The 24577-nt window shown below is 49.9% G+C and overlaps 2 protein-coding genes across 2 annotated transcripts in view; both read right to left on the bottom strand.

Moving 5' to 3' along the window:
* The window catches only part of vit (vitrin), a 29201-nt gene extending 24761 nt beyond the window's left edge, over positions 1-4440 (bottom strand). The window contains exon 1 of the mRNA XM_056291889.1: positions 4157-4440. The gene's annotated coding sequence lies outside the window, so the exon portion shown is untranslated. The remainder of the gene's footprint in view (positions 1-4156) is intronic.
* Positions 4441-6107: 1667 nt separating this feature from the next.
* LOC130123200 (visual pigment-like receptor peropsin) lies at positions 6108-17993 on the bottom strand. The gene is made up of 6 exons (XM_056292329.1): positions 17855-17993; positions 16219-16424; positions 8734-8833; positions 7730-7834; positions 6694-6917; positions 6108-6581 (listed from the first exon to the last, which is right to left on the bottom strand). Exons 1-6 carry the CDS (start codon positions 17991-17993, stop codon positions 6108-6110), a joined length of 1248 nt encoding a protein of 415 aa, XP_056148304.1.
* Positions 17994-24577: the final 6584 nt, after the last annotated feature.

Raw genomic sequence — 24577 nt, 5'->3', positions numbered from 1 at the left:
CCAGTACCGGAAATGGCGGACGGTGTGTGTGGGGGGGGGACGGAAGTGACGGTGGAAACTCTTACCTGGCAAGAGAGAAAAAAAACTCCGTTGACGGAGAAGGCGAAGAGGGAGGGTGATAGAAACAGAGGCAAAACGAGAGTGAACCTCGGACGAGCGAGCTCTAGAGTTGTGTCGAACTGTTTCCCAGCCGAGATCCGTTTCCCCACTAGCCAGGCGAAAGCGTTCCCATGGAAACAGGCTAGCTATCAGCTACGGTTAGGTTAAGGTACGCGTTAGGTTAAGCTCAGGGTTAGCTTGAGGCTAACCAAGCGTCCCAGTGTTGTTCTCGGTTTCCCCGTCGAGCTCTGTTTCCCCCTCGCCCGAGTTCGATACCCCACCCGGGACTTGAGAGGGTTCCAAACCGACATTCAGCTGGCAGTCTTTCTGCTGGACCAGTAAGTAACCCAACCTGCCTACTTATTAATGCTACCGTGTAGCGGTTATGGGGGCTGGTCGGAACGTTGGTTTACAGCTGCTGTTTCCGCGGTTCGGGTTTACAGTGACGCACTTCCGCTGCGCGGGTTTTTGTTGTTGCGGTAACGGCGGAAGGCATAAACGGTGCACGTTGGGTAGCCGAGAGAGAATGTTGTCACGGCTCCTGCTCGCGCGCCTCTACAACCGGATGTTTTACTCCGGCTTTAGCGCAGCGGCGAGATCGGGGTTTCCGGTTCCAACCGGGGGTTCCTGCGGCTGTGGCTTGCCGTGAACGGTAGCCAGGCTGCTGATAAACGCAAAGCGACCCGGTTGTCTTTGCAGCAGCGGTGCAAAACAGTTAAAAAACGCTTCCAGGGAGGGAAAGATGAAAAGTTGTCTACAGCCGCTTTGAGCCACATTCAGGTGAATAAGTAAATAAATCCATATCCATATTGTAACGTGCATGGATAAGTAGACACCCGAATTCGCTACAATATTGTAACGTGCATGGATAAGAAGACACGCTGGCCGCTGGCTCGCGGGTCTGACCCTTTAGCCGAGCGGTTAGTGACGTCGTCTTGTGGTGCAGTACACCCCGTATCGAATCCCCCACCGGGCGAGAAAATAACCAATTCGCTACATTGGTGTCAGAAGTGGGATGGAGCGACCGTAAGGCCATCGGAAGCGCATGCGCCCTGAGGCGTGAAGCAGCTGATATGCTTAAGCGCGGGGACGCGCTTCCCGAAGGAGGGGGGTAGTGTAACGTGCATGGATAAGAAGACACGCTGGCTCTCGGGTCCGACCCTTTAGTCGAGCGGTTAGCGATGTCTCCTTCGGTGCGGGCGATACGGGTTCGCGTCCCGGCCGCTGCAGTTCCTGTGGTTGCGTTGTCCCCCGAATTCGCTACAATATAATGGATTGCTAAAGGGTTCAAGACAGAAGGGTGGTTTTGCAGGTCAGACAGAACCGTCAGATGAGTAAAAAAAAATGGCAGTAATGTGACAACAGCCGCCTTCTCTTCTGGGAATGTGCGTCTCTGAATGGCGCTTTTACCAGTAATGAAATGCAATGCAAATATCCTTTCACAAACACCGGCAAAGTGTGCCGTTGATAACGGATCCTGAGCGGACTCGCAGAGACACAATTTCCAAGCGGCGTGCTCGAGAAAGGACCAGAAACGGAGCGAATGGATCCGGGAAACCCTGTCGCCCTCTTGCAAAAGCTGCGGAGCTGGGCCCCGGCTTTCACGTAGGTCTCTCCGAGATCCAGGGCACAGCGTCATAAATCACAGGGTGGGCGGGGTCACGTACTGTATGGCTGTAAATCTCGCGTGCACATGTGCTAAATATTAGACCTCTTTATGGGCTGTGACATCATCGCCGCCAGTGTTTGTTTTCTTCTGCACATTGCTCTCGCGCTGCTCTCCTTGGCATTGTCGGGCCTCGCCAGCGTCACATTTATATAGGTCAGAGATGCTGAGCATAGCAATTGCACTGCCTCACTCCTGGCTGTAAAAAAAAAAACTGTAAAGAAAAACAGCAGAGAGAAATGCCGTGAACAGCGAACGGGTGTCACGGCCCTTGTAAAAGTAGATGAGGGGTTCTGTACATGGAATGCAGCTATCCTTAAGCAGCCTTACTCGGGATAGAAACGCGGTGGCCCAGACGGGTCACATAGTTGGAGGAATTAGAGCGCCACTGAATTCACCATGCAGTTTTCGGTGCAATCTTACCATCGGTGTGTTGTTTTGTTTTGCATGAGGCATAACAACAATAGCTAGGGTTGGAGCGGTGCCCGGGCTGTTTTTGCACAATGCAGGAAGGAGCTGGGGTGGTTTTCTGTGTGCCGTGACCCGAGCGGTTCAGTTACTGCTTGGATGTTTTCCTTCACTTCACCAGGAAAATAACCCAACAACCAGAAAGCTGACACTCTGGGTGGGAACCCTTCCCTCGCCGGAAGCGGGAGAAAGCTTTTGCAGCTGAGTGTTGAAGGTGTCCAAGATAAGATAAGGTGCATCAGCTGCACCACAGAGAGGGTGGTGCACAACAGCCTCAGAAAGCACGGGCAGGTCACGCACCTGGCTCGCTGCTACCTGATGCTGGAACACCACGCAGGTACCGCGCACAGCAAACGGGACCTCTCCCCGCTTCTGCAAACGAATGCGAAACGTCGCAGAGTCTCACGCATTGGAGTTTTCTGCAGAACGGTCATACATTTCTGCAAGGACAAGCAAACAGGTGTTAAACCCCTCGTTGAACGGTTCATTTTCCATCCATCGCGGGTGAGCTTTGGTGCATAAACTCTCCTGCCTCGCAGCTCCGTTCCCAACACACATGGGCCATATTTCAGGTCGACTCCGTTTCAGCAGCACCCGCATTCCTTGTCCGGGGGGGCATCGACGGTACGCAGAATTGAGAGCACAGAAATTAGCGGACGGCACCGACTCCGGCGTGAGTGCCACGGCCAACCTGGGCTTGAAAGGACGCTTCTGAAAGGTGACCTGGCCGGTAGGACAGAAGGTCAGTGACGCGTGGCCCCCGGTGCCAGAGTCACAGCTTGGGTAGTGTTAAATGTGACTTTTCCACACGTGTCAGATATGCACTTGAAGCAGGTTGGATGTGCCAAGTGCCGTAGCAACAAGCCAACCAGGGAACCATAAGAGAGATCAGAGACACGGGGAAACCAACATGTCTCTACAAGGTCATTTCCGTGCACACAGCCACCTTCGGGATTTCATTTTCTCCCTATGAGGCACCGTTTGTTTATTGACTACAGCGCCGGCTGAATTACTTTAATACCTGCACTCTCTCCTCTGCAAGCTGCAGCATGTAGACTACTGGTGGACATATTGTATGAGGACCACCTGGGACTAATCAGTCTTCTTCAAAAAGACATCAATGTGAAAAGAGGGGAAAAAACACACATTCACATGGAACAAGACAAACAGCTCTTGAATGAATCAATTCTGCAACACACTGCTATTTAACCCATAACATGCACCTTTTCCTTTTTTTAGCGTGGAAGACAGAATTATACAAGTGGTGAGAGGTAACCGCAGCATCACGTGCGCTGCCTTACCTTTACAACGACCCCTTTTCCAGCTGACGCTCCGTTATGAGCGGGGGGGAAGAGAGCGTTTGGCTCTGGGAACCAACCTGTGTTTGGTTTTTAGGAAGGGCGAGCCGGCACCGAGTCAGGGGAGCGATTCATGTGCGGGGGAAAATAAAAAATCAGGGGAAAGTGATGTGAAGCCACCTCGACTGTGAGCGAGAACCGGGAATCTCCAATAAAACGTGAGAGTGGGAGAGAGAGAGAGGGGAAGAGAGTGGGAGAGAGAGAGAGAGAGAGTGGGAGAGAGAGAGAGAGAGGGGGGGAGAGAGAGAGAGAGGGAGAGAGAGAGAGTGGGAGAGAGAGAGAGAGAGTGGGAGAGAGAGAAGGGGAGTGGGAGAGAGAGAGAGTGGGAGAGAGAGGGAGAGAGAGAGACCGAGTGGGAGAGAGACGGAGAGAGAGAAAGAGAGTGGGAGAGAGAGAGTGGGAGAGAGAGAGAGAGGGAGAGAGAGAGAGTGGGAGAGAGAGAGAGGGGAAAAAAGACGCCGCAGCTGCAGTCGTATATAAAGTGTTGTGATGAAACGCGTCATAGTCGTGTGTGTTGTTTTGTTTTTTTTTTCCTCCCCCCTTCCCCATAGCAACGATCGCTTACCTGCAGATGTGGAAAAGTAATCCCCGGCGGAGGCTTCTGTCAGCGGGACGCAGCGCGGCTCGTGGACTCGGCGGAATCGCGTGCGCACAGTCCGCGTGGAGCGTTGGAGCTGGACTGGAGCGGCAGGATGGCACCTCCGCTGCTCGGTGCGCTCAAAAAAAAAAGAAAAAAAAAAGAGGAGAGGAGCGCGGGGACGGGGGCCGTCCCACTCCCAGCGGCGGAGCGACAGCCCAGGGCGCTGCTGCGCTGCGGAGGATGCTCGCGCCCGCACAGCCCCGGCACGGGGCAGCTCACTCAGCATCTGCTGCCGTTTTGCCAGATTGCCGTAGAAGAAGAAGAAAGAGAGAGAGCGCGCGCGCGCGAGAGAAACCAAAAACCCCCGAGCAAGTTGACGGAGCCACCACGCGCGGCTGCATGAACGGACGGGAGTCGTGTCGGTTGTCTAGTGTGGTCACGGAGGAAGCGTCTGTGCTGTGGGGGTCGTGACCCCCCCCCCCAAACTCATCCAGGACACAACGATTTCCCCTCCTCCGCCAGGCTGTCCCCAAATTACACCCCATCCGCACCTCTCACTGCTTTTTTTGGGGGGGGCTTATCATGCACGCGCACGCCACACTTTGGATCTGTAACAAGAGGTGCTGCGCCACAGGGCACAAGGGGGGGTTTGTTGGCTCGGCAAGCGTTAAGATTGTGGATGGGGGTTATTTTGAGGCCGCTGCCGTTTTGGTTTAATGGTCTTAAAAGCCTTGTGTGAAAGAATCCATTGTTGCCCCGCGATTACGCCCGTTGCTGCTGCAGAGCGCCTCGGGAACTTCCCGGATGCTCCAACGCCTCGGATGTGTAACTGGACATTGCCGTTGCCAGAAACTAACAGGTGCCATCTCAGGCCTCCGCAGCTCCATATAGCTTGTAGGGAGGACTTCTAACAGTTTACTGTAAAAACAAAAGCCAACCCTACAGACCTACAGTAGAGTGATATTGTGATGATTTACCCCCCCCCTCCCCTCCCCTCCCCTCCCTCACCAGTTGTACTTGTAATTGCCCCACTCTCGTGACCCGTCCCGGTCGCTGCTCCACCCCCTCTGCAGACTACCACCATGCGCTTCTTCTCACCTGACAGTGAGGAGTTTCGCCAGGGGGATGTAGCGCGTGGGAGGATCACGCTATTTCCCCCCTGAACAGGCACCCCGACCGACCAGAAGAGGCGCTAGTGCAGCAACTACGACACATCCGGCTTCCCACCCGCAGACACGGCTACTTGTGTCTGTAGGGACGTCCGACCGAGCCGGAGATAACACGGGGATTCGAACCGGCGATCCCCGTGTTGGCAGGCAACGGAATAGACCGCCACGCTACCCGGACGCCCCCGGGTTGGTTTGTTTGACATACTGATCAGTTTATGGTTTAAATCTTCATAAACACGTACAAGGGCCCGATGCTGCGCCGCAGCGGTGCCTGGGAGATAGTTTGCGGTCCTGTACTGGGGAATGCGGGACATGTAGGGAAATGAATCTCATATGGGCCCTCGGGGAAAGACGGGGAGATGGACCAACACCACGCTGCCATGTTGCTCTTATTCGCCCGAGGACAGTTCGCCGTTTCCAGATGTCCTCGCGCATGGCAGTGTCGTTGCTGACTGCACGTCTCGTACTGTAAATCGCTCACATTCAGGCCAAGCAGGCCACCAAACCACTTCAGACTGGACGCGTAACAAAAGCTGCGCAGCAACTGCAAGAAGAAAACCACCGCTTGCATCCTCAAGTGTAAAATACTCTGCGTCAGAGCATGATTTAATGACACACGGTTTTGCTAACATGAGCTAAACGTCGATTTATGAGTATATGGGCAAGATCAAAAAAAATACAAAAAAACCCTCCTAATCCCCCCCTTACAATTCAAGTATTGGTTTTCTTCAAGTAACATGGGGGAGACGGAGGCGAGCGTTGTCCCTTTAGAGTCTGTCACACCAGTACTCTGATGTTTCGACGTGTGAGGGCCCGTCGACGTGAAAGACCCCCGGTGTGTCGGGCGGCGGGGTCGGGGGCGGGCTGTTGACCCCAGAGTCACTGTCAGGGTTGGGTTGGACGAGCTCCGCTGCCACGTACTTAGCATCCCGCCTCGGGACGGGGAGCGATGCGACAGGGGGCGCGGCGTTGGCCTTGGCCTTGATATCTTTAAAGTGCTGCAGGCGCACCACCGCCTCCCGGTTCTCCCGGGTGCACGGCAGCAGCATGGCGACGTCCTTGCGAAACTTGGCGCTCATGCCAAAGTAGATCAGCGGGTTGTAGAAGCTTGCCGACTTGGCAAAGAGACGCGTGACGATGCTGGTTATGCTCGGTACATGGAAGCCCCAGGCCGACCACATGGACACGACGGCGTACGGCGACCAGGCCATGACAAAAGCCGTGCAGATGACGATGGACACCTGGAGAAGGACACAAGGGAGAGGACCGTGAATGCTTTCTCCCTTTCCAACCACAACCAAGATTTCCAGCGGACAGCACGGGAATCACCCGGGCCTCGCCCCGTCTGCTCACCCTGGTGACGTCTCTCTCCATCTTCCTTTGGCGCGCCGTGAGGTAGCCATCAGCCGACATGGCGTTCGCGCTCTTCACCGTGTTGATAATGGACACGTAGGAGAAGAACATGATCATCACGGGGATGAAAAAGCAGGAGATGAAGATGGAGATGATGTACGACTTGTAGATGGTGGAGTAGTTGGCTTTGGACCAGTCCACCTCACAGGTCCCGTAACCTCTGTCTGTACGGGCGAAAGACATGGGGGAAGAGAGAGCAAATCAAGCTTTCACGCGTCCCCTTTTCTTCTCAGCGACCGTAGGAGCTGCGTTTTTTTAATTTTCCCCCTTTTCCTCCCCAATTGTATCCCGCCAATTACCTTACTCTAAACGAGCCGTCCCGGTCGCTGCTCCACCCCCTCTGCCGATCCAGGGACGTTATTATGAATCCCACGGCACTTCTAGGCTAGACACGCCCCGTGTAGCATTCAAGCACTAGGATTGGCCAGTACTCGTTGCCTCCGTTGGTTGGGTTGGTTGAGGTTAGGGGTAGGGTGGGGTTAGGGTTAAGGTTAGCTAATCAGAGGCAGAGTAGGGGCGGGTCTTCCAAGAATCCTAGTGCCTGGATGCTACATGGAGCGTGTCTTGCCTAGAGGTGCTGTGGGATTCACGCTATCCGGGGAGGGCTGCAGATGTGCCTCCTCCGCTACATGTGGAGTCGCCAGCCACTTCTTTTCACCTGACAGTGAAGAGTTTCCTCAGCGAGCGGGAGGATCACGCTATTCCCCCCAGCCCCCCCCCCCCGAACAGGCGCCCCGACCCGCCAGAGGAGGTGCTAGTGCAGCAAACAGGACACATACCCACGTCCGGCTTCCCACCCGCAGACACGGCCAATTGTGTCTGTAGAGACATCCGACCAAGCCGGAGGTAACACGGGGATTCGAACCGCCGAGCCCCATGTTGGTCGGCAACGGAATAGACCGCTGCACTATCCGGACGGATCTGTGTGTATATCTGATAAGACATCTCTTTGCTCTACCAAGATTTGGAGACAGACCTGTGTAGCTTCCCCAGCCCAGCAGAGGAGCCGTAGACCAGAAGAGCGCCCCCATCCAGACGCAGGCCAGCGACACTGTGATGGTGTTCATGGTGATGCAGTGAGCTGCAGACACACACAAGAAATGGATGAGTCGTTTCACAATGTCAAACAAAAACCATTTTAGAAGCTGATCCCGAGTCAGGTTTTCTAGTGCAGCCGGTGCAGAATGGCTTTGTTCTGTAAATGTTATTACTTTGGCAAACAGGACAGGAAAAGTGAGTGGCCGTTTGAGATTCAGCATTCTTGCCTTGATTTGAATGTCAGATTGTGACATTTATTGAACAATGGCTTCACTTCTCGTGCCGACGGCCTTTGCAAACAACTACAGTATATCTGAAAAGAACCTTTGTGGACAAAGTAAATATAGCATTGTATCCAGAGGAAAGAACAAAATCAATCAGTCCATTACTTTGGGCACTTTAGTGAATGCGATATATGAAACGATGTTTGCTTATCCCATATCAGCATATGCATAGAACAGATGGTTAAATATTAGCTTAACACACTGTCTTGCTGTAAGCTATCCACCTCATTAGGCTGTATGACCCCCTATTTTACACACACACACACACACACACACACACACACACACAAACAGAAGTTGATGTAGTTGTGTTTTACGAACAACCACAAACAACCACAGCAAAAACCTCTTATCCCAGGCCAACAAGAAAAGTCTGTTTCTCTGCCTAATTTCCATACAATTAAAACATTCTTTGGCATCAATTACACCCAAAATAGAAAAAAACTTCAACTCCAATTAACTTAATGACATGCTACGCTGAAATGTAAATGAAACTGCCAGAGTCAAGGCAGGGCTCATTCACACAGCTGAAGCCTGCCGCGAGCTTTCATTAAAACAGAAAACCCCAGATAAGAACAAGTGGAATGTGAGGAAGGCAGCGAGGTCAGCCTGCGGCTCCTTTTCTGGTCCCTCCGTGAGCCACAAGGCCGGGTCTCACCTCTGTTGGGGTGGCAGCCCTTGATGTATCTGGTGACGCTGACGACCGTCAAGGTGTTGATGCTCGCAAGGCCAAAGAGCAAGGTGAAGAAACCGTCTACCTGGACAGGGAACGGAAAAGGAGAGTCAGTATCTCGTGAGATCACATCTCTAAATGTCTTCGCCTAATGGAGAAAGATGGGCCCATCTGAGCTCGGGGGCGCAAACCCTTTGACTCTCTAATTGTTCCGGATCTTTGTTTTAGCGAGTCGCTGGTCTTTCTTTTGGACCACATCGGATACAGACAGCAGAGATTTCCCTCTTGGCCTGACAGGTGTCTGACATGTTCCAGATACAGAGTGTTTCCTCTTGCTCTGTACAGCCATATTTCAGCCTGGGGAAACACCACTTGCAGCACTGCATAGAAGGACCAGCTTAGACGACTTGTTTCTTTCCCCGTTTCGCGAAGATTTCTCACAACATGTCTTATAATCATGAAACAAGTACTCCTGAAACAGGCAATAATGTCTGCCAGTGGGATGAGAGCCGTTTTCTGGCAATGTCTTGTACTAAGCATTGTAGGACTAGAACGACCAAGGAGGTCATTTTGACCGTTTTGGATTTTCAAAGGTTGATAACCTTGTTGGGGGGGGGGGACGATACAGACCTGCCGCTCCTCCTAAAACGTCCCATACTTGCGTTAAAATGAGTTTTACACCAATTGCACAAAACGACCATGACCGGTCAAAATGACCGCGCGTCACGGCGTCATTATGACGTGTGTTGGTCGCGTCATTTCCTTCGCGACGCTCGTCGCTCTGTCCTAGAAACACACCCGCGTGGTCCAGTGCGGAGTAATAGTCTAGACTTGTTTTTGGATTATTTCCAACATGTCTTGAGTACAGACGCCGTTTCAGGCGCACCACGACTACCGCCGACGCGTTGCGGTATTTACAGGCGTCGGACAGCGGCGATTTTAAATGGTTCCACGTGTTTTCTCCGGCTTGGTCGGGCGTCCCTACGGACAATCGGCCGTGGCTGCGGGTGGGGAGCCGGATGTGGGTGTGTGTCCTAGTAACTGCGCTAGCGCCTCCTCTGGTCGGTCGGGGCGCCTGTTCGGGGGGGAGGGGGAACTGGGGGGGAATAGCGGGATCCTCCCAGAGAGCCCTCCTCCGTCGCTCTCCGTGAGGGTTCTTCCTATTGTTTCTCCCTGTTAAAGGGTTTTTTTAGGGAGTTGTTCCTGATCCGATGAGAGGGTCTAAGGACATGATGTTGTGTTGCTGTTAAGCCCCCTGAGGCTAATTTGTCATTTGTGATATTGGGCTGTACAAATAAAATTGATTTGATTTTTGATTTGATCCCACGCGCTACCCCCCCCCCCTGGTGAAACTCCTCACTGTCAGGTGAAAAGAAGCAGCTGGTGACTCCACATGTATCGGAGGAGACGTGGTAGTCCGCAGCCAGAGGGGGTGCCACAGCGACCGGGAAGGCTCGGGATGGTAATTGACCGAATACAATTGGGGAGGGGGAAATAAAAAAGGGGGTGTGTTAAATATTTGTTAAAATAGTAGTTGTTAAAATGTTAATTTCGGTGTCAGTCGTTTCTTAGCAGACATACTAACATATGCAATGCATTAATATCTCAACTGGGTATTAATCTTGACAGAATATAGAGTTAAAAAAACCGGCCGTCATTTTGACCGCACGTGGTCGTTTTAGGCAGGAGTGAAATCCCGGTCATTCTCGTTAAAAAAACATCAGATAAATTGGTAAATTTGTCTTTTTTGCAGCTACTGGGAGGCTGTCGAATTTAAAGGAGACCCCCCCCCCTCCACACACACACACACACACACACACACACACACACACACACCGCATTATCTATTTGTTTTTGGATCCCCCTCCCTTTGCTCCCCAATTGTATCCGGCCAATTACCCCACTCTTCCGAGCCGTCCCGGTCGCTGCTCCGCCCCCTCTGCTGACCCGGGGAGGGCTGCAGACTACCACATGCCTCCTCCCATACACGTGGAGTCGCCAGCCGCCTCTTTTCACCTGACAGCGAGGAGTTTCACCAGGGGGACGTAGCACGTGGGAGGATCACGCGATTCCCCCCCCTTGAACAGGCGCCCCAACCGACCGACCAGAGGAGGCGCTAGTGCAGCGACCGGACACATACCGACATCCGGCTTCCCACCAGCAGACACGGCCAATTGTGTCAGCAGGGACGCCAAACCAAGCCGGAGGCAGCACGGGGATTCGAACTGGCGATCCCCGTGCTGGTAGGCAACAGATTAGACCACTAGGGTACCCGGACGCCCCCTCACACACACAAATTTAAGTCACATCATGTAAAAAATGTGCAGCTTCATCTTCATGGAAAATGCGTGAGTAATGAGGACGCAGACCCGTGCAGAGATGCTGGCGTCATGCGCGGGGATTACCGCTCGGCACGGACGACTGTCAGATCCCGCGAGCCAGGCTCCTCCGTGCACAGGCGAGTCCCACCGCGTTTCAGTCTGGCTCCTGCCGTGTGACACCCGGACGCCCCTGCTGTGACACTGCTGAGTGACACGGATCAGCCGAGGTCCCCCGCTGATTCCTGTCTTGATCTTCCTTAAGACCCAATCCTATTACTGCCCGTCATCACGCGTTTTTTGTTCGCCGTCACATTGTGTGTCACATTGGTTCGCACACTGGTCAATGTGTTAAAGTCTAAAACATTTGCCAAAAATATCAGTTTCTTTCCAGGGATGATGCAGTTCTCAGGAGAGTATGTTTAACAGTTGTTGTTTTTTTCCAACCAGTGAGGGGCCAGGTGTGCGTTAAGATGAACTTCCCAGAATACTGTAGCGAATTCGGGGGGACAACGCAACCACAGGAACTGCCGCGGCCGGGACGCGAACCCGTGTCGCCCGCACCACAGGAGGCATCGCTAACCGCTCGACTAAAGGGTCAGACCCGCCAGCCAGCGGCCAGCGTGTCTTCTTATTGTTAATGTGGCATGATACAGCAGACAAAGTAATTGTAAGACACTTGTATTATAACTCTCAACAGAACTGCCCAGTTAGGAGATCTGCATATTATTGTAGTGAATTCAGGGGGTAAGTCTGGGACCGTCACAGCCGGGACGCGACCCGTCTCCCACACCGCAAGCAACAACGTTAACCAGTCGACTAAAGGGTCCGACCCGTTAGTCAAGGACCAACGTGTCTACTTATCCATGCACGTTACACTACCCCCCTCCTTCGGGAAGCGCGTCCCCGCGCTTAAGCATATCAGCTCCTTCACGCCTCAGGGCGCATGCGCTTCCGATGGCCTTACGGTCGCTCCATCCCACTTCTGACACCAATGTAGCGAATCCGGGGGACGACGCAACCACAGGAACTGCCGCGGCCGGGACGCGAACCCGTATCGCCCGCACCGCAGGAGACATCGCTAACCGCTCGACTAAAGGGTCAGACCCGCCAGCCAGCGGCCAGCGGGTCTTCTTATCCATGCACGTTACAATATATTGCAACGGGACACGTTGTTCGCCCTCTGCCTTTATCTGGCAGATATTGACACTTGGACTTGCTGGATTTGCGGTTTACACGTATTGAAAAAGTGTTAACATCAAATCAGGAGGCACGCCTCCTCTCCCTTTCGCTCCTCTCTGGGAATGTCAGAAGGCCCTGTGTGATTCCATCCCCTGATGAATCAAGTGTCCCGTCCCTTTGAAAACACGGGGACGTGGCCCGGCTTGGCTCAGCTCACACTACACCGTGCTGTTCATGTCCCATCACGCTTAAGCACTCATCCGCTAATGCTCCTCACATGCCTGTCTCATCCACCTCCCCCCCTACTCTCACCCTCTCTCCCTCTCTCTGTTTTTCCTGCGCTACTTCCTTTACTTCCCGCGTTCCTCATACCCCTCCGAGTCACACCTCTTGGTACCTCTCCCGGGGGAGGGTGACATGAGACAGGCACGCTACTATCCCAATATTTCTCCTTCACCTGGAAACCCGAGATTGGATTTGGATGGCTGAGGGATGAGATCACCTCGGGTGCAGTTTCTCGAGTAGGGCGGCTCTTAGGCCCAGCGCCGTGGAAGCCCCTCTGGGTCTGTCCCCACTGCCACCCAGATTACACGGGGTTTGTGTCGCCGAGACTGAGGCTGTTATTGTATCTCCCGATGTTTTTCCGTGACTCCACAGGGACTCCTCGGGTTAGGAGTGTGGATATCACAGTTTCCACCACAGACTAGCCCTGAGCAAGAAAAATAAGCCTGGAAAAATTCCAGGCTAAAAGTATGGCAACTATTTCATTGCAAGAAAAGGGCCCCGAGAGGAGGCTAGGGCTAGCATTGGCTAGTGTATCAGAGAAGAAACCCCTCGTGAAATGGTGTTGATGTGACTTATCTTTGGAGGGATCAAGACGTAAAGTCTCAAAAGTACGCGGCACAGGTCTGTTGTGGTGTGATGCGTACACCTATCTGGTAGGAGCAAACAAGAGAGCATCTTTGTGCAGGCTTGACTGTACTGGGGGGGGGAGGGAGGGAGGGGGGGAATTTCCAAATACACAGCTCACATTTTCCTCATATAGATGCAGACTCTTGAGACTCAGCCAACGCATTTGTGTCCTCTGTGGACATGATAGATTTGGAGCTGTGTCTTCCAGACATCCAGACTGCACGCGATCATGAAAATTCCTGATGTGCCTTGAAGACGCTTTACAACCTTTACAACCCGCCTTTACAACCACACCTTAAGAACTTGAAGTGGAAGGTGCAAAAGATGCCTGGCTACTAAATTTTGAGTTTTTATGGACGAAAGATTTTTAAGTCCTAAAATACCACATTAAATGAATTTTCTGGTAAAATACAGTAACACTTTCTATGAAGCTTGCATCTATAACGCCCTATAAGCATCTATAACGCCCTATAAGTGTAGCTATTGTAAGATTCATTATAACCACATATACGCCCTCACAACACCTCATAACCACCTTTATGATACATTATGTCAATTTAAAACGGATTTATGCATTATAAATGTTATCATTAGCCTGTTTATCTGTCAAATGTCATAATGCATTATAGCCAACTTGTTTTACTGAAGTTTTGTAGAGATGCATAATGAGACTCCAGCGCCATTTCACAGTCTTCCGCCATAGCCGTTAATCATTGTAATACACATTATAGGAAAGTATGGGCGTTATAGATGCAATAGATGCTTATAGGGCGTTATAGATGCTTATAGGGCGTTATAGAGCATTATAGATGCTTATAGGGCGTTATAGATGCAAGCTTCATAGAAAGTGTTATCTAAAATACCTTTATTTATATATTTTTCTAGTGCATTAGAACCCGAGGAATGCTTTCAATGAAATTTTAGTGAATTTTTGTTGTTGTTGTTTTCTTTTCAACCCCCCCCTTTTCTTCCAATTGTACCTGGCCAATTAGCCCATTCTTCCAAGTTGTCCCGGTCGCTGCTCCACCCCCTCTGCCGATCCAGGGAGGGCTGCAGACTACCACATGCCTCCTCCGATACACGTGGAGTCACCAGCCGCTTCTTTTCACCTGACAGTGAGGAGTTTCGCCAGCGGTGATGTAGCACGTGGAAGGACCACGTTATTCCCCCCAGTTCCCCCCCCCCCGAACAGGCGCCCCGACCTACCAGAGGAGGTGCTAGTGCAGCGACCAGGACACATACCCACATCCGGCTTCCCACCCACAGACACAGCCAGTAGTGTCTGTAGGTACGCCCGACCGAGTCGGAGGTAACACGGGGATTCGAACGAATTTGAACTTTTTGAAGCATGAAATACAAGCCCATTTTATGATGTCAACTGTAGTGGACACTGGGTCCAAAAATGTCCACTTTTGAGCATTTGCACGTTGAGCTCAGAGCTCATTGCCATTGGTTTTAATGAAGGACTTCCGAGAGGATAGTTAGCAATCGCGCGCACGCGTGTCTCTGCGGTACAAATAATCTGTGCAAGACTCAGGAAGCCTCCAGCAAGGCTAGACTGCTGCAGCGGGTCGTCGGGGAGCGCAGCCGGAAACGAACCTCGATGTGCATCTACAGGCAAAGCTCGAGCAGTCTGGAGCCTAGGAACGGATGTGAGGCCGGCTTCCAGTGTATGTATCCCCAAGACAGCAAATAGACGAAGATTATCCTGCTGTCCACTACAGTGGACATCCTGGAAAACAAATATATATCCATAAATCCATCCACTATCCAAACTGCTTATCCTGCTCTCAGGGTCGTGGGGATGCTGGAGCCTATCCCAGCAATCACTGGGCGGCAGGCGGGGAGACGACAGGCCGCCAGTCCATCACAGGGCCCACACACACATCCACACCTAGGGACAGTCTAGTACGGTCGGAGCACCTGACCTACATGTCTTTGGACTGTGAGAGGAAACCGGAGCAAACCCACGCAGATACGGGGAGAACATGGAAACTCCACACAGAGGACGACCTGGGACGACCCCCAAAGTTGGACTACCCCGGGGCTCGAACCCAGGACCCTCTTGCTGTGAGGTGGCCGTGCTAACCACTGCACCACTGTGCAGGCCGAAAAAATTCAAATACATCCAAAATGTACTTAGAAAATGCCATTTTTCTGCTTACAGTTTGTTCCTACAATACCCAGAATTCATTGAGAACGCTGCTGTCTGAGATCCAACCCCCCCTCCCAGTCCTGTTGATTTATATCTCATGACACAAAGTATGGTTTTTAAGAAATGCTTCAAAGATAAGTTTAGTGTCAGTATATTGTTAATGTGGCATGATACAGCAGACACAGTAATTGTAAGACACTTGTATTATAACTCTCAACAGAACTGCCCAGTTAGGAGATCTGCATATTATCGTAGTGAATTCAGGGGGCAAGTCAGGGACCGTCACAGCCGGGACGCGAACCCGTGTCTCCCACACCACAAGCAACAACGTTAACCAGTCGACTAAAGGGTCCGACCCGTTAGTCAAGGACCAACGTGTCTACTTATCCGTGCACGTTACAATATATTTAATGAGCCGGTAGTGTCATCAGAAACCAGGCAGGAAATATCCACACCAGCTCATTTGTTACCTGTTCTACACTGCTTGAGACAGTTTCCCCAGTTTTATAAAGGCCTGCTGTAGTAATCTGATTACAGGTTTAACCTTCAACCCACATGGGTACTAGCATAATCCTTTCCACACACACACACACACACACACACACACACACACACACACACACACACACACACACACACACACACACACAGAATCTGCTGTAAAACTTCCAAAGAAATTAGCAAATGGACACCCACGAGGTCATCATGTCAAAGCTATGCAAATTAACTACACCTCAATCTGAAATTCCAGGGCCTGAAAAGTTTTTGAAGCTTTACTGCTACACGCAAAGCTATTTGTTAGATCATTTTAAGGGGATGCTGACCATATTTCAGTAGACACCTTCCTCTAGTGATGATGGCACTGATTCCACAGACACATGCGTAGATGCTGGCTGTGGTTACCTGGCATGTCCATATCCAAGTGATCAAGTATCCGTCATCCTTGAAAATGTTGAATATCTCCAAAATCCCTCTGGAGTAACCAAACACTGAGATGCTGGCATCAGAGATGGCGAGGTTCAGCGTGAGGAAGTCTGTCGGCTGAAGCAAGCTCCTCTGTCTGTACAGGACGAATATCACCAAACTGTTCCCAAACCAGGATATCCAGCCTAGAGAGAGAGAGACGGCCTGTTATGAATACCTACGTTCACAATAGAGCCACATGGCCACATTTGTGCATTTACATTGAAATATTGCTATAACAACCACAAACCTTTTAATCCACGTCGGAAGTTCTACGATCACAGTATAGTATAGTATAGTGTAGTATAGTATAGCACAGTACAGTATAGTTAAGTATAGTATATTGTAATACAGTACAGTATCATATAGTATAGCATATTGTAGTATAGTAGAGTATATTGTAGTACAGTACAGTATAATATAGTGTAGTACAGTATATTATAGTATAGCACAGTACAGTATCATATAGTATAGTATAGGAAATTTTAATATAGTATATTGTTTTATAGTACAGTACAGTACAGTATAGTATATTGTGGTATAGTACAATACAGTATCATATAGTATAGTGTAGTATACTGTAATATAGTATAGTACAGTATAGTATATTGTAGTACAGTGCAATACAGGTTAGTATAGTACAGTATCATATAGTGTAGTATAGTATATTTTAGTATAGTACAGTACAGTATCGTATAGGATAGGATAGTGTATCATATAGTACAGTACAGTACAGTACAGCATAGTATAGTAGAGTGGAGTAGTGTTGAGTAAAGCAGAGTATCGTTTAGTGTATTGTACTGTCATTTTGTATTTTATCATATTGTAATTAAATTGTCTTGCGTCTGGCCGGATTTAATTGTAAACACAAAACCATATGAATAGTACCACAGTCCTGACTGCTGAAAGAAACGTGCTGACCAAAAGCATTTTGTAATAGTAGCTCCAGCATCATCAGTCCCAGGTTTAAACACTGCAGCGCGTGGGCTGAAAGACTACAGTCACAAACAAAAATGTAGCTTGTTTGTTTTTGCGAGTTTTCCGAACAGATTCGGTGATCTTTCCTCCAGCGGCTCATACAGCCCGACGGACAACCGCAGCAGCCGGACAACAGCCTGACTGTGTCTGTCAGATTTGTGGACGGGCCTTTGGAAACACTGGGGACAACAGCTGGTTTTGTCGGTAACCCCTCAGCAATGTGTGACTCATGCTGACAGTAAACAGGCCTTTCTGTGTCGTGGTGGCACTGGCTTCAGTTCAGTGATACACAACGCAGTTTAGCGATACACAACGCAGGAGTGCTCGTCTGTGAGCTGTGTAACGGGCAACTGCTAAAACAACTCAGTAGTAAACTGCCGGGCCTGGAATTTGCCAGTTTACATACGCACACTTTTTTGGTTTGATCCGCCCTCGTGAGAAACAAACCGCTAACCCAGGGGGGGGTTTACCTTGATGCTATGTACCAGTTGAGGCTGGCAGGGTAGACGGTGCGAGAAAATCTAAACACTGCAAAAAAATGACATCAGCGCTGTCAAAAAATCAACCATTTGAACACGTTTCCCGTGGGAAGACTTACCGAGCACCAACAGATACACCCCAATGATGGTTTCCCCTTGTTCCGACAGAGGAGGCTCCGTATGCAGATTACTGAGGTTATTATTTCTCCACGGTATATTAACGACCTTCAGCGGAGGACTCTTCAGTATTATTTCCATGGCCTAAGTGTCGATGCCAGGGCATGAAGCCTCCTTGACTTGACTTCAGCGTCTCTCTGCTTGACTTACAGTAGACACTGCTGCGTTAGCCTGTAGGAACTGTAGGTCGTTTCTTCTTAAATCCGGCTTAGACACCCTCACTAATGCAGCACAACTCGCTGTCCAAATGATAGCTCCCGTAATCCTATTTATTTCTTAACAACTAAGCAGAGGGAGATTTTGGGGGGGGAAATCCTAACCAATACATAAAATGGCCACTAATGCGTCGTTGAAGTGCATGTAGTTGATTTGCATAGCTTTTTACTTTAATTAATCCTTATTCCTGAGACTCACTGCCTTGTAGGAACTATTTCATCACGCCCAAAACGGAATAATCTGTCCTTTGTGGCGTATGAAACTTAAATCAACTGAAATCTAAATGAAATTTAAATGAATTCAATTATTTTTTTTCTCCCCAATTGTACTTGGCCAATTACCCCACTCTTCCGAGCCGTGCTGGTCGCTGCTCCACCCCCCTCTGCCGATCCGGGGAGGGCTGCAGACTACCACATGCCTCCTCCCATACATGAGGAGTCGCCAGCTGCTTCTTTTCACCTGACAGTGAGGAGTTACCAGGGGGATGTGGCACATGGGAGGATCACGCTATTCCCCCCCCCCCGCCCCCGGAACAGGCACCCCGATCGACCAGAGGAGGCACTAGTGCAGCGATCGGGACACATACCCACAGCCGGCTTCCCACCCGCAGCCATGGCCAATTGTGTCTGTAGGGACGATCCCCGTGTTGGAAGGCAATGGAATAGACTGCTACACCACCCAGACACCCCCCGCTTGATTTTTCATGTGTGTGTAAAAGCATTAGGCTGTTTTGAAGAAAATCACACAAAGGTATATTTTTGTCTCCCCGTCTGCCACCCAATGACCGCTGGGATAGGCTCCAGCATACCCGCGACCCTGAGAGCAGGATAAGCGGTTCAGATAATGGATGGATGGATATGTTATATGACCCCGGCATGGTGGTGCAGTGGTTAGCGCGGTCGCATCACAGCAAGAAGGTCCTGGGTTCGAGCCCCAGGGTAGTCCAACCTTAGGGGGTCATCCCGGGTCGTCATCTGTGTGGAGTTTGCATGTTCTCCCCATGTCTGTGTGGGTTTCCTCTGGGGGCTCCGGTTTCCTCCCACAGTCCAAAGACATGTAGTTCAGGTAAATCAGCCATACTAAATTGTCTCTAGGAATGGATGTGTGTGGGTGTGTGCGTGTATGTTGGCCCTGTGTGATGGCCTGGCGGCCTGCCCGGGGTGTCTCCCTGCCTGCCGCCCAATGACTGCTGGGATAGGCTCCAGCATCCCCACGACTCTGAGAGCAGGATGAGTGGTTTGGATACTGGATGGATGGATATGTTATATGAGTAAATATGAGGGCTCCGCTTAGCCGGGAAAAGTAACGCTGAGCTATGTGTTGCAATGCTGCAACTTGCTGTGTTAATCCTCTAATCAGTAGTCACTCGGGCCTATGTATGTTAGCCCACAGTGATATTCTACAAATTTGATGTTTACAGTAAGCGTAATACACTGATTTGTACAGCACAAGGTATAATGCTCAGGTGTGTGTGCATAATTGATTTTTCATGTATGTGTAACTACATCAGGCTCTTTTGGAGAAAATCCACAAAGGTATATTTTGGAATCTTAAAAAATGTCGAGCGAACCCTCCGAATCTTCAGCATATCCCAATCTGACACAAACACGAGGCAAACTATATCTGTAGCAAAAAGAAGTTTGTGGGGAGAGCAGAGCAAAGATGCGTCGACCCCATTTGACTCCATTCACACCATTTTTCCTGTAAACGACTAAACAAAACATGCAATAACACCATAACCTTCAAACCCACACAGGACCTCTCCAACCCTTCAGTGAGCTCTCTCCGTGGTTAAAGGCCTACCGATGGATACCCCCACCCGCTCTGTGTGTAGATCACAGTGTGCACCTTGTTCCCCTCCACCAGAGAAGCTCAGCCGGCCCACAGGATGTGGAGATGCTGGCTGCTGGTTTGGTAGTAAAAACCAAACATGGCAAGACAGAGTTTAGTCATTATGCCACTCAAAACTGGAACAAACTACCTGAAGACATTAGACTTGCTCCAAGTGTGAGTGCACTTAAAGCTGCAGCCCCCGAGATTTTGCATGATTTCAGCCATTTGAAATGTGACGACGATGCAGTGATTCAAAATTACAATCGAACAGCATTCCGATATAGTTGGATGTAGGGGGCAGAGAGAAATAGGTCTGCTGACATTGATTTTTCAGACTACAAACAAGGCACAGCAGCAGTTGTGGTTGGTGTGCCATCAGCTCACCAGTAAATGGCCCACACCCTTGTTAAAATGCGATCCTCGGACCAAAGCTAACACAGGCAGTCTACACCATTAAACTGCATCGTCACATTGTTCTACAGTTATATTAACTGTCTGTCTGACACAAGCATCGCCACATTGGTGTCATGTTTGTGTTTTTTCCTGCTGTTGTTTCCAACACATAGTCTACTTGTTTGCCGCTGTACCAGTGTTCATCCTACCTAGTCAGAACATTTCAGTGGTGGTATTCAGAGACTGAAGAATGTCTCCAGCCATGGTAAAGATGACTGGTAGCATTATGGAACCTGAGTCCATGGTCTACATAGATAAAATATCGAGTTACTAATGATGAATTGTTACGGATTGCGGCTTTAAATCCAGGTTAAAACTTCCCTGTTTACCAGTGCATTTCACAAAATAGCATTTTAACTCTAAGAAGAAGAAGAAAACACTTTATTTGTAATTGTACATAAACAAAATTCATTCTCTGCATTTAACCCATCCTATACTAGGAGCAGTGGGCAGCCTGAGTGCAGCACCCAGGTACCAACTCCAGTCCTTTTTTTCCATTGCCTTGGTCAGAGGTGCAGGCAGGAGTATTAACCCTAACATGCATGTCTTTGATGGTGGGAGGAAACTGAAGCACCCGGTGGAAACCCATGCAGACATGGGAAGAATATGCAAACTCCACACAGAAAGGATCTGGGATGGCCTGGGGTTTGAACCCTGGACTTTCTTGCTGTGAGACAGCAGTGCTAACCACTGGGCATCATGCTTTACTCTGTCTGATTGCATTGAAGCTCTTGTTGGTTAGAAAATGCAGTCCTTGATATGGGGTGTCTAGTTAGGACACGTGAGGCAGGACTGTCCTTTGTGATCTAAATGCAGACGCACAGATGCACAGGCACTATTACTTTTCGTGGGAGTGTGGTTCTAAATGAGGGGAAAACAAATGACATCAACATTATGCTATTCCAGCTATACTAATAGGCTATGCTGTCGCTATAATTAACATAAACCTCACAAGTGAGACTAACAACTTTCTACAATTGCAGGAAATAGACAGTACTAAACGGGTACTAAAGACTATAATCTATAACAGGAATGCTCTTTGATAGGCTACACATACTAGAAGACGGGTAAAAGTTTTATCACTCGATACAAACTCGCTGGTTAATTGCTACATAAACAACTGGTAAACTTGCAACATTATGGAATAAATCACCAACAGTAACTAATCATCTTCACAATATACCAAATTAGTACTCACTTTGATCATGGCTGCACATGAACTGAGGAAATCAACTGAAACTTAACGTGTTAGAAATTGACTGTGTCACTGTCTAACTTTTTATTAAGCTGACCACTCTTCTCTACAAACCAGTGTGAGCTGTGTGCATAAGGGTGTTGCCTAGCAACGAGTTAAACCTGACTCCTTACAGCTTCATGTTCCTTGAGCTTTTTGCACTGCCGTCTCCTGATTAATGGTATGAAATAGTTCCTGAAAGGCTCAACTGTCCATGGGGGCTGTCGTTGGGGCGTCCTCTGGAATGGCTGGCAACTCAGTTAGCTTAGGTGGCCTGCACTTTCCCATCAGTACTCCTGATGGTTTTCATGACCCATCCTACAGGTCACAGTGCTCGAGGTAACCTCTGATCAATCACCATCACCACTGTCCTTCACCCACTTCTACCTCAATTGCAAGGAAGGTAAGTAGTTCCACAGGAAATGGGTCCAAAACTGATCGGCTAAAACCTGACTGTGCAGTGATCTTCTGCAGCTGGGGATCTCGGATTTAGGGTACACAACTGGGGGGGGGAAGCGACGGGTTGGGCTGCCCCATGAGGAGGTAGGTGGGGGTTACCGGGTCCACATCGGCTACATCTGCTGACACATAGCCCAACAGCTTGGAATTGAGGATTCCCTCTACCTCAATCAGGACTATCCGCAAGACTTTTTCAGTCACCGTCTGTGTTCCCAGGGTAACATAAAGCATGGCCTTGATGGACCTGACTTCCCACTCCCAGGCCCCACCAAAGTAAGATGCATTTGCCAGCTGGGTCAGCAACTCTTAACTCTTGGCCAGGAAACTTGCTCAGAGTTTGGACACCCCTCCACAGAAGTTAGTCCCCTAGTCAGAGAAAAGATTGAACGGGGTTCCTCGTCAGACCTCGAACCTTCTAAGTGACATAAGGAATGAGTCTGTATCCATACTGTGCAGCTCATCTTGGTGGACACACCTAGTGGTGTTTGCACTTGAAAACAGTGTCCTGACAAAATTCCCAACCTGGCTGTCTCCATCTGGCCACCTAATCATCCCCCATGTAATTCGCTCAATGATTCCTCCCTCTCCAACTCAAGATGATGTGTGGTAAGCGTTCTTGTGCAAAATGGCTGCTGTGCATCACCCAGGTGGGTGCTACACATTGGTGGTGATTGAGGGGAGTTCCCCCCTTCAATGCGAAGGGCTTTGGGTGTCTAGATAAAGCACTATATAAATGTAATCCATTATTGAAAACTATTCCCCATCTCTTCTCTGTACTCTGACCTCACTTAACCTGGAACAGGCCAAAGCAATTCTCTCCTGTTGAGTAGAATGGAGGCTTCATGAGGCGGTGACAACAAGTAGACAGATCTGCCATTTTGGGAATAGTCAGCTTCACTCTTTACTTCTGGCACTCTGGGCAGGATATCTGATGGCAACGCACATCCAGAATATGTGTTGGAGTTCTGCGAATACCCTCTTGGCTCTGGAATGGAGTATCTTGTGTTCATACTGTTGTATGATAAGCTTGGTGATGGGGTGCTTGTGTTCTGCACAATCAGGTGCACAACATCTGCCTCCAGGCTGGTATAATGGCGCAACCTACCGCCTAAATGGACAAGGCCTTTGGAGACATAGTACTCTGGAGCAAGTGTCAGGAGCCTACTGTTGAATGGAAATGCTTTCCCTGTCTGTAAACACTTGATTTATTCTGGAAAGCTACCACCTTGTGTGCTCTGAAGGATTCAGAGTTCTGCTTCTGCATAGTCATCTGCACTGGGGATACTTGACTGGGAGGCTGCCCCATACAGTGATCTACTAGTTGCTTCAAGGAGATTTTCAAAGGTGGAGGGGTCTTTAGTGACTGGGGTCTCTGGAGCAGAGAAGGTTGACATGAGGCCAACGCAGCCTTCTTCATCTCTGTCTCATCTGGAACCTCCACGACAGAAGGTGAGGGTGGCCAACTGTTGCATGGTTGCTGAAGGAAGGCAGGATCATGACTGAACTGGTTTGGCTTGGTTAGATCAGACAGCATCATTCCTCTGTGATGGCATCTGCTGGATTATTTTGCGTATCCAGATACCTCCGACTGGTAGGCCCATCAGCTATTGGATCTCAGATACACAGGTCCCGATGAACACCTTGTATCTGCAGGACTCTGACTGTATCCAGGTAAGTACCGTGGTGGAGTCAGACCACAGCACTGTCCCTCTCAACTAAAGAATGAGCTTTCTGGATCAGCAGGGCGAGCTGAGCTCCAGTCAGAGATGCACAAAGCTCAAAGCATGGCATCGACTCCTGTTTACTCAGTGCCACTCTAGAGCAAGCTAGCATGAAAGCAACATGGACTTGGCCTTGAGGATCTTCACTATGTAGGTAGGCGATTGACCCATAGGCGGACTCTGATGCGTTGCAGAAAATGTGACGCTCAAAGGTGAAGACACATTGACATTTGGTGGGAAGCAGCTCTGGGAGAGGCTGGCTGTTGGGAGCTGGGGGGCTCTCCTTCCCATGTGGTCCAGGCTTGCAAGAGATCGGCATTAAGTGCGGATCATCCAAGTCGCAGTCTTTGGCCCACAGTCTCTGGACCAGAATCCTGGCCCTCATAGTGAAGGGCAGGATATGACCTAGAGGATCATACTGGCTTGCTAGTGTCTTGTAGATATTTTCCATGGTTGTCTGACTTGGGGCAACCGGGTGATACCTATAGTGGATCGTGTCCACTATGAAGTGTCAACTGAGGCCTAGCGTCATCTCTTGAGCTTCCCTATGGGTCCAGGAAACCCATCATTCACTGCTGTCAAACTTGACCTACTTGGGCAGGTTATGGATCAACTCAGACCGGTTATTGGCCACTGACAGATCTCAAAGCCATCTGTGGTTAGGAGAGCTCTCAGCTTAGTCACAAGGCTACTTGCTTCTTTTTCAGTGGGCAGACTCTGCAGACAGTTGTTGACATAGAAGCACTGTT

Source organism: Lampris incognitus, chromosome 13 (genome assembly GCF_029633865.1).
Source record: "Lampris incognitus isolate fLamInc1 chromosome 13, fLamInc1.hap2, whole genome shotgun sequence".
NCBI lineage: Eukaryota > Metazoa > Chordata > Actinopteri > Lampriformes > Lampridae > Lampris > Lampris incognitus.
Note: the sequence above shows the minus strand (reverse complement) of the source record. Positions and strands in the feature narration are given on the sequence as shown.

What these genes read in the sequence shown, in the direction of transcription:
- LOC130123200 (XM_056292329.1), bottom strand. Translation starts at nt 17,993, where the DNA reads ATGGAAATAATACTGAAGAGTCCTCCGCTGAAGGTCGTTAATATACCG. An exon ending in GGTGTATCTGTTGGTGCTCG is followed by an intron (nt 16,425 to 17,854) that starts GTAAGTCTTCCC and finishes CTCTCTCTCTAG; the next exon opens with GCTGGATATCCTGGTTTGGG. An exon ending in TGGAGAGAGACGTCACCAGG is followed by an intron (nt 6,582 to 6,693) that starts GTGAGCAGACGG and finishes GTCCTTCTCCAG; the next exon opens with GTGTCCATCGTCATCTGCAC.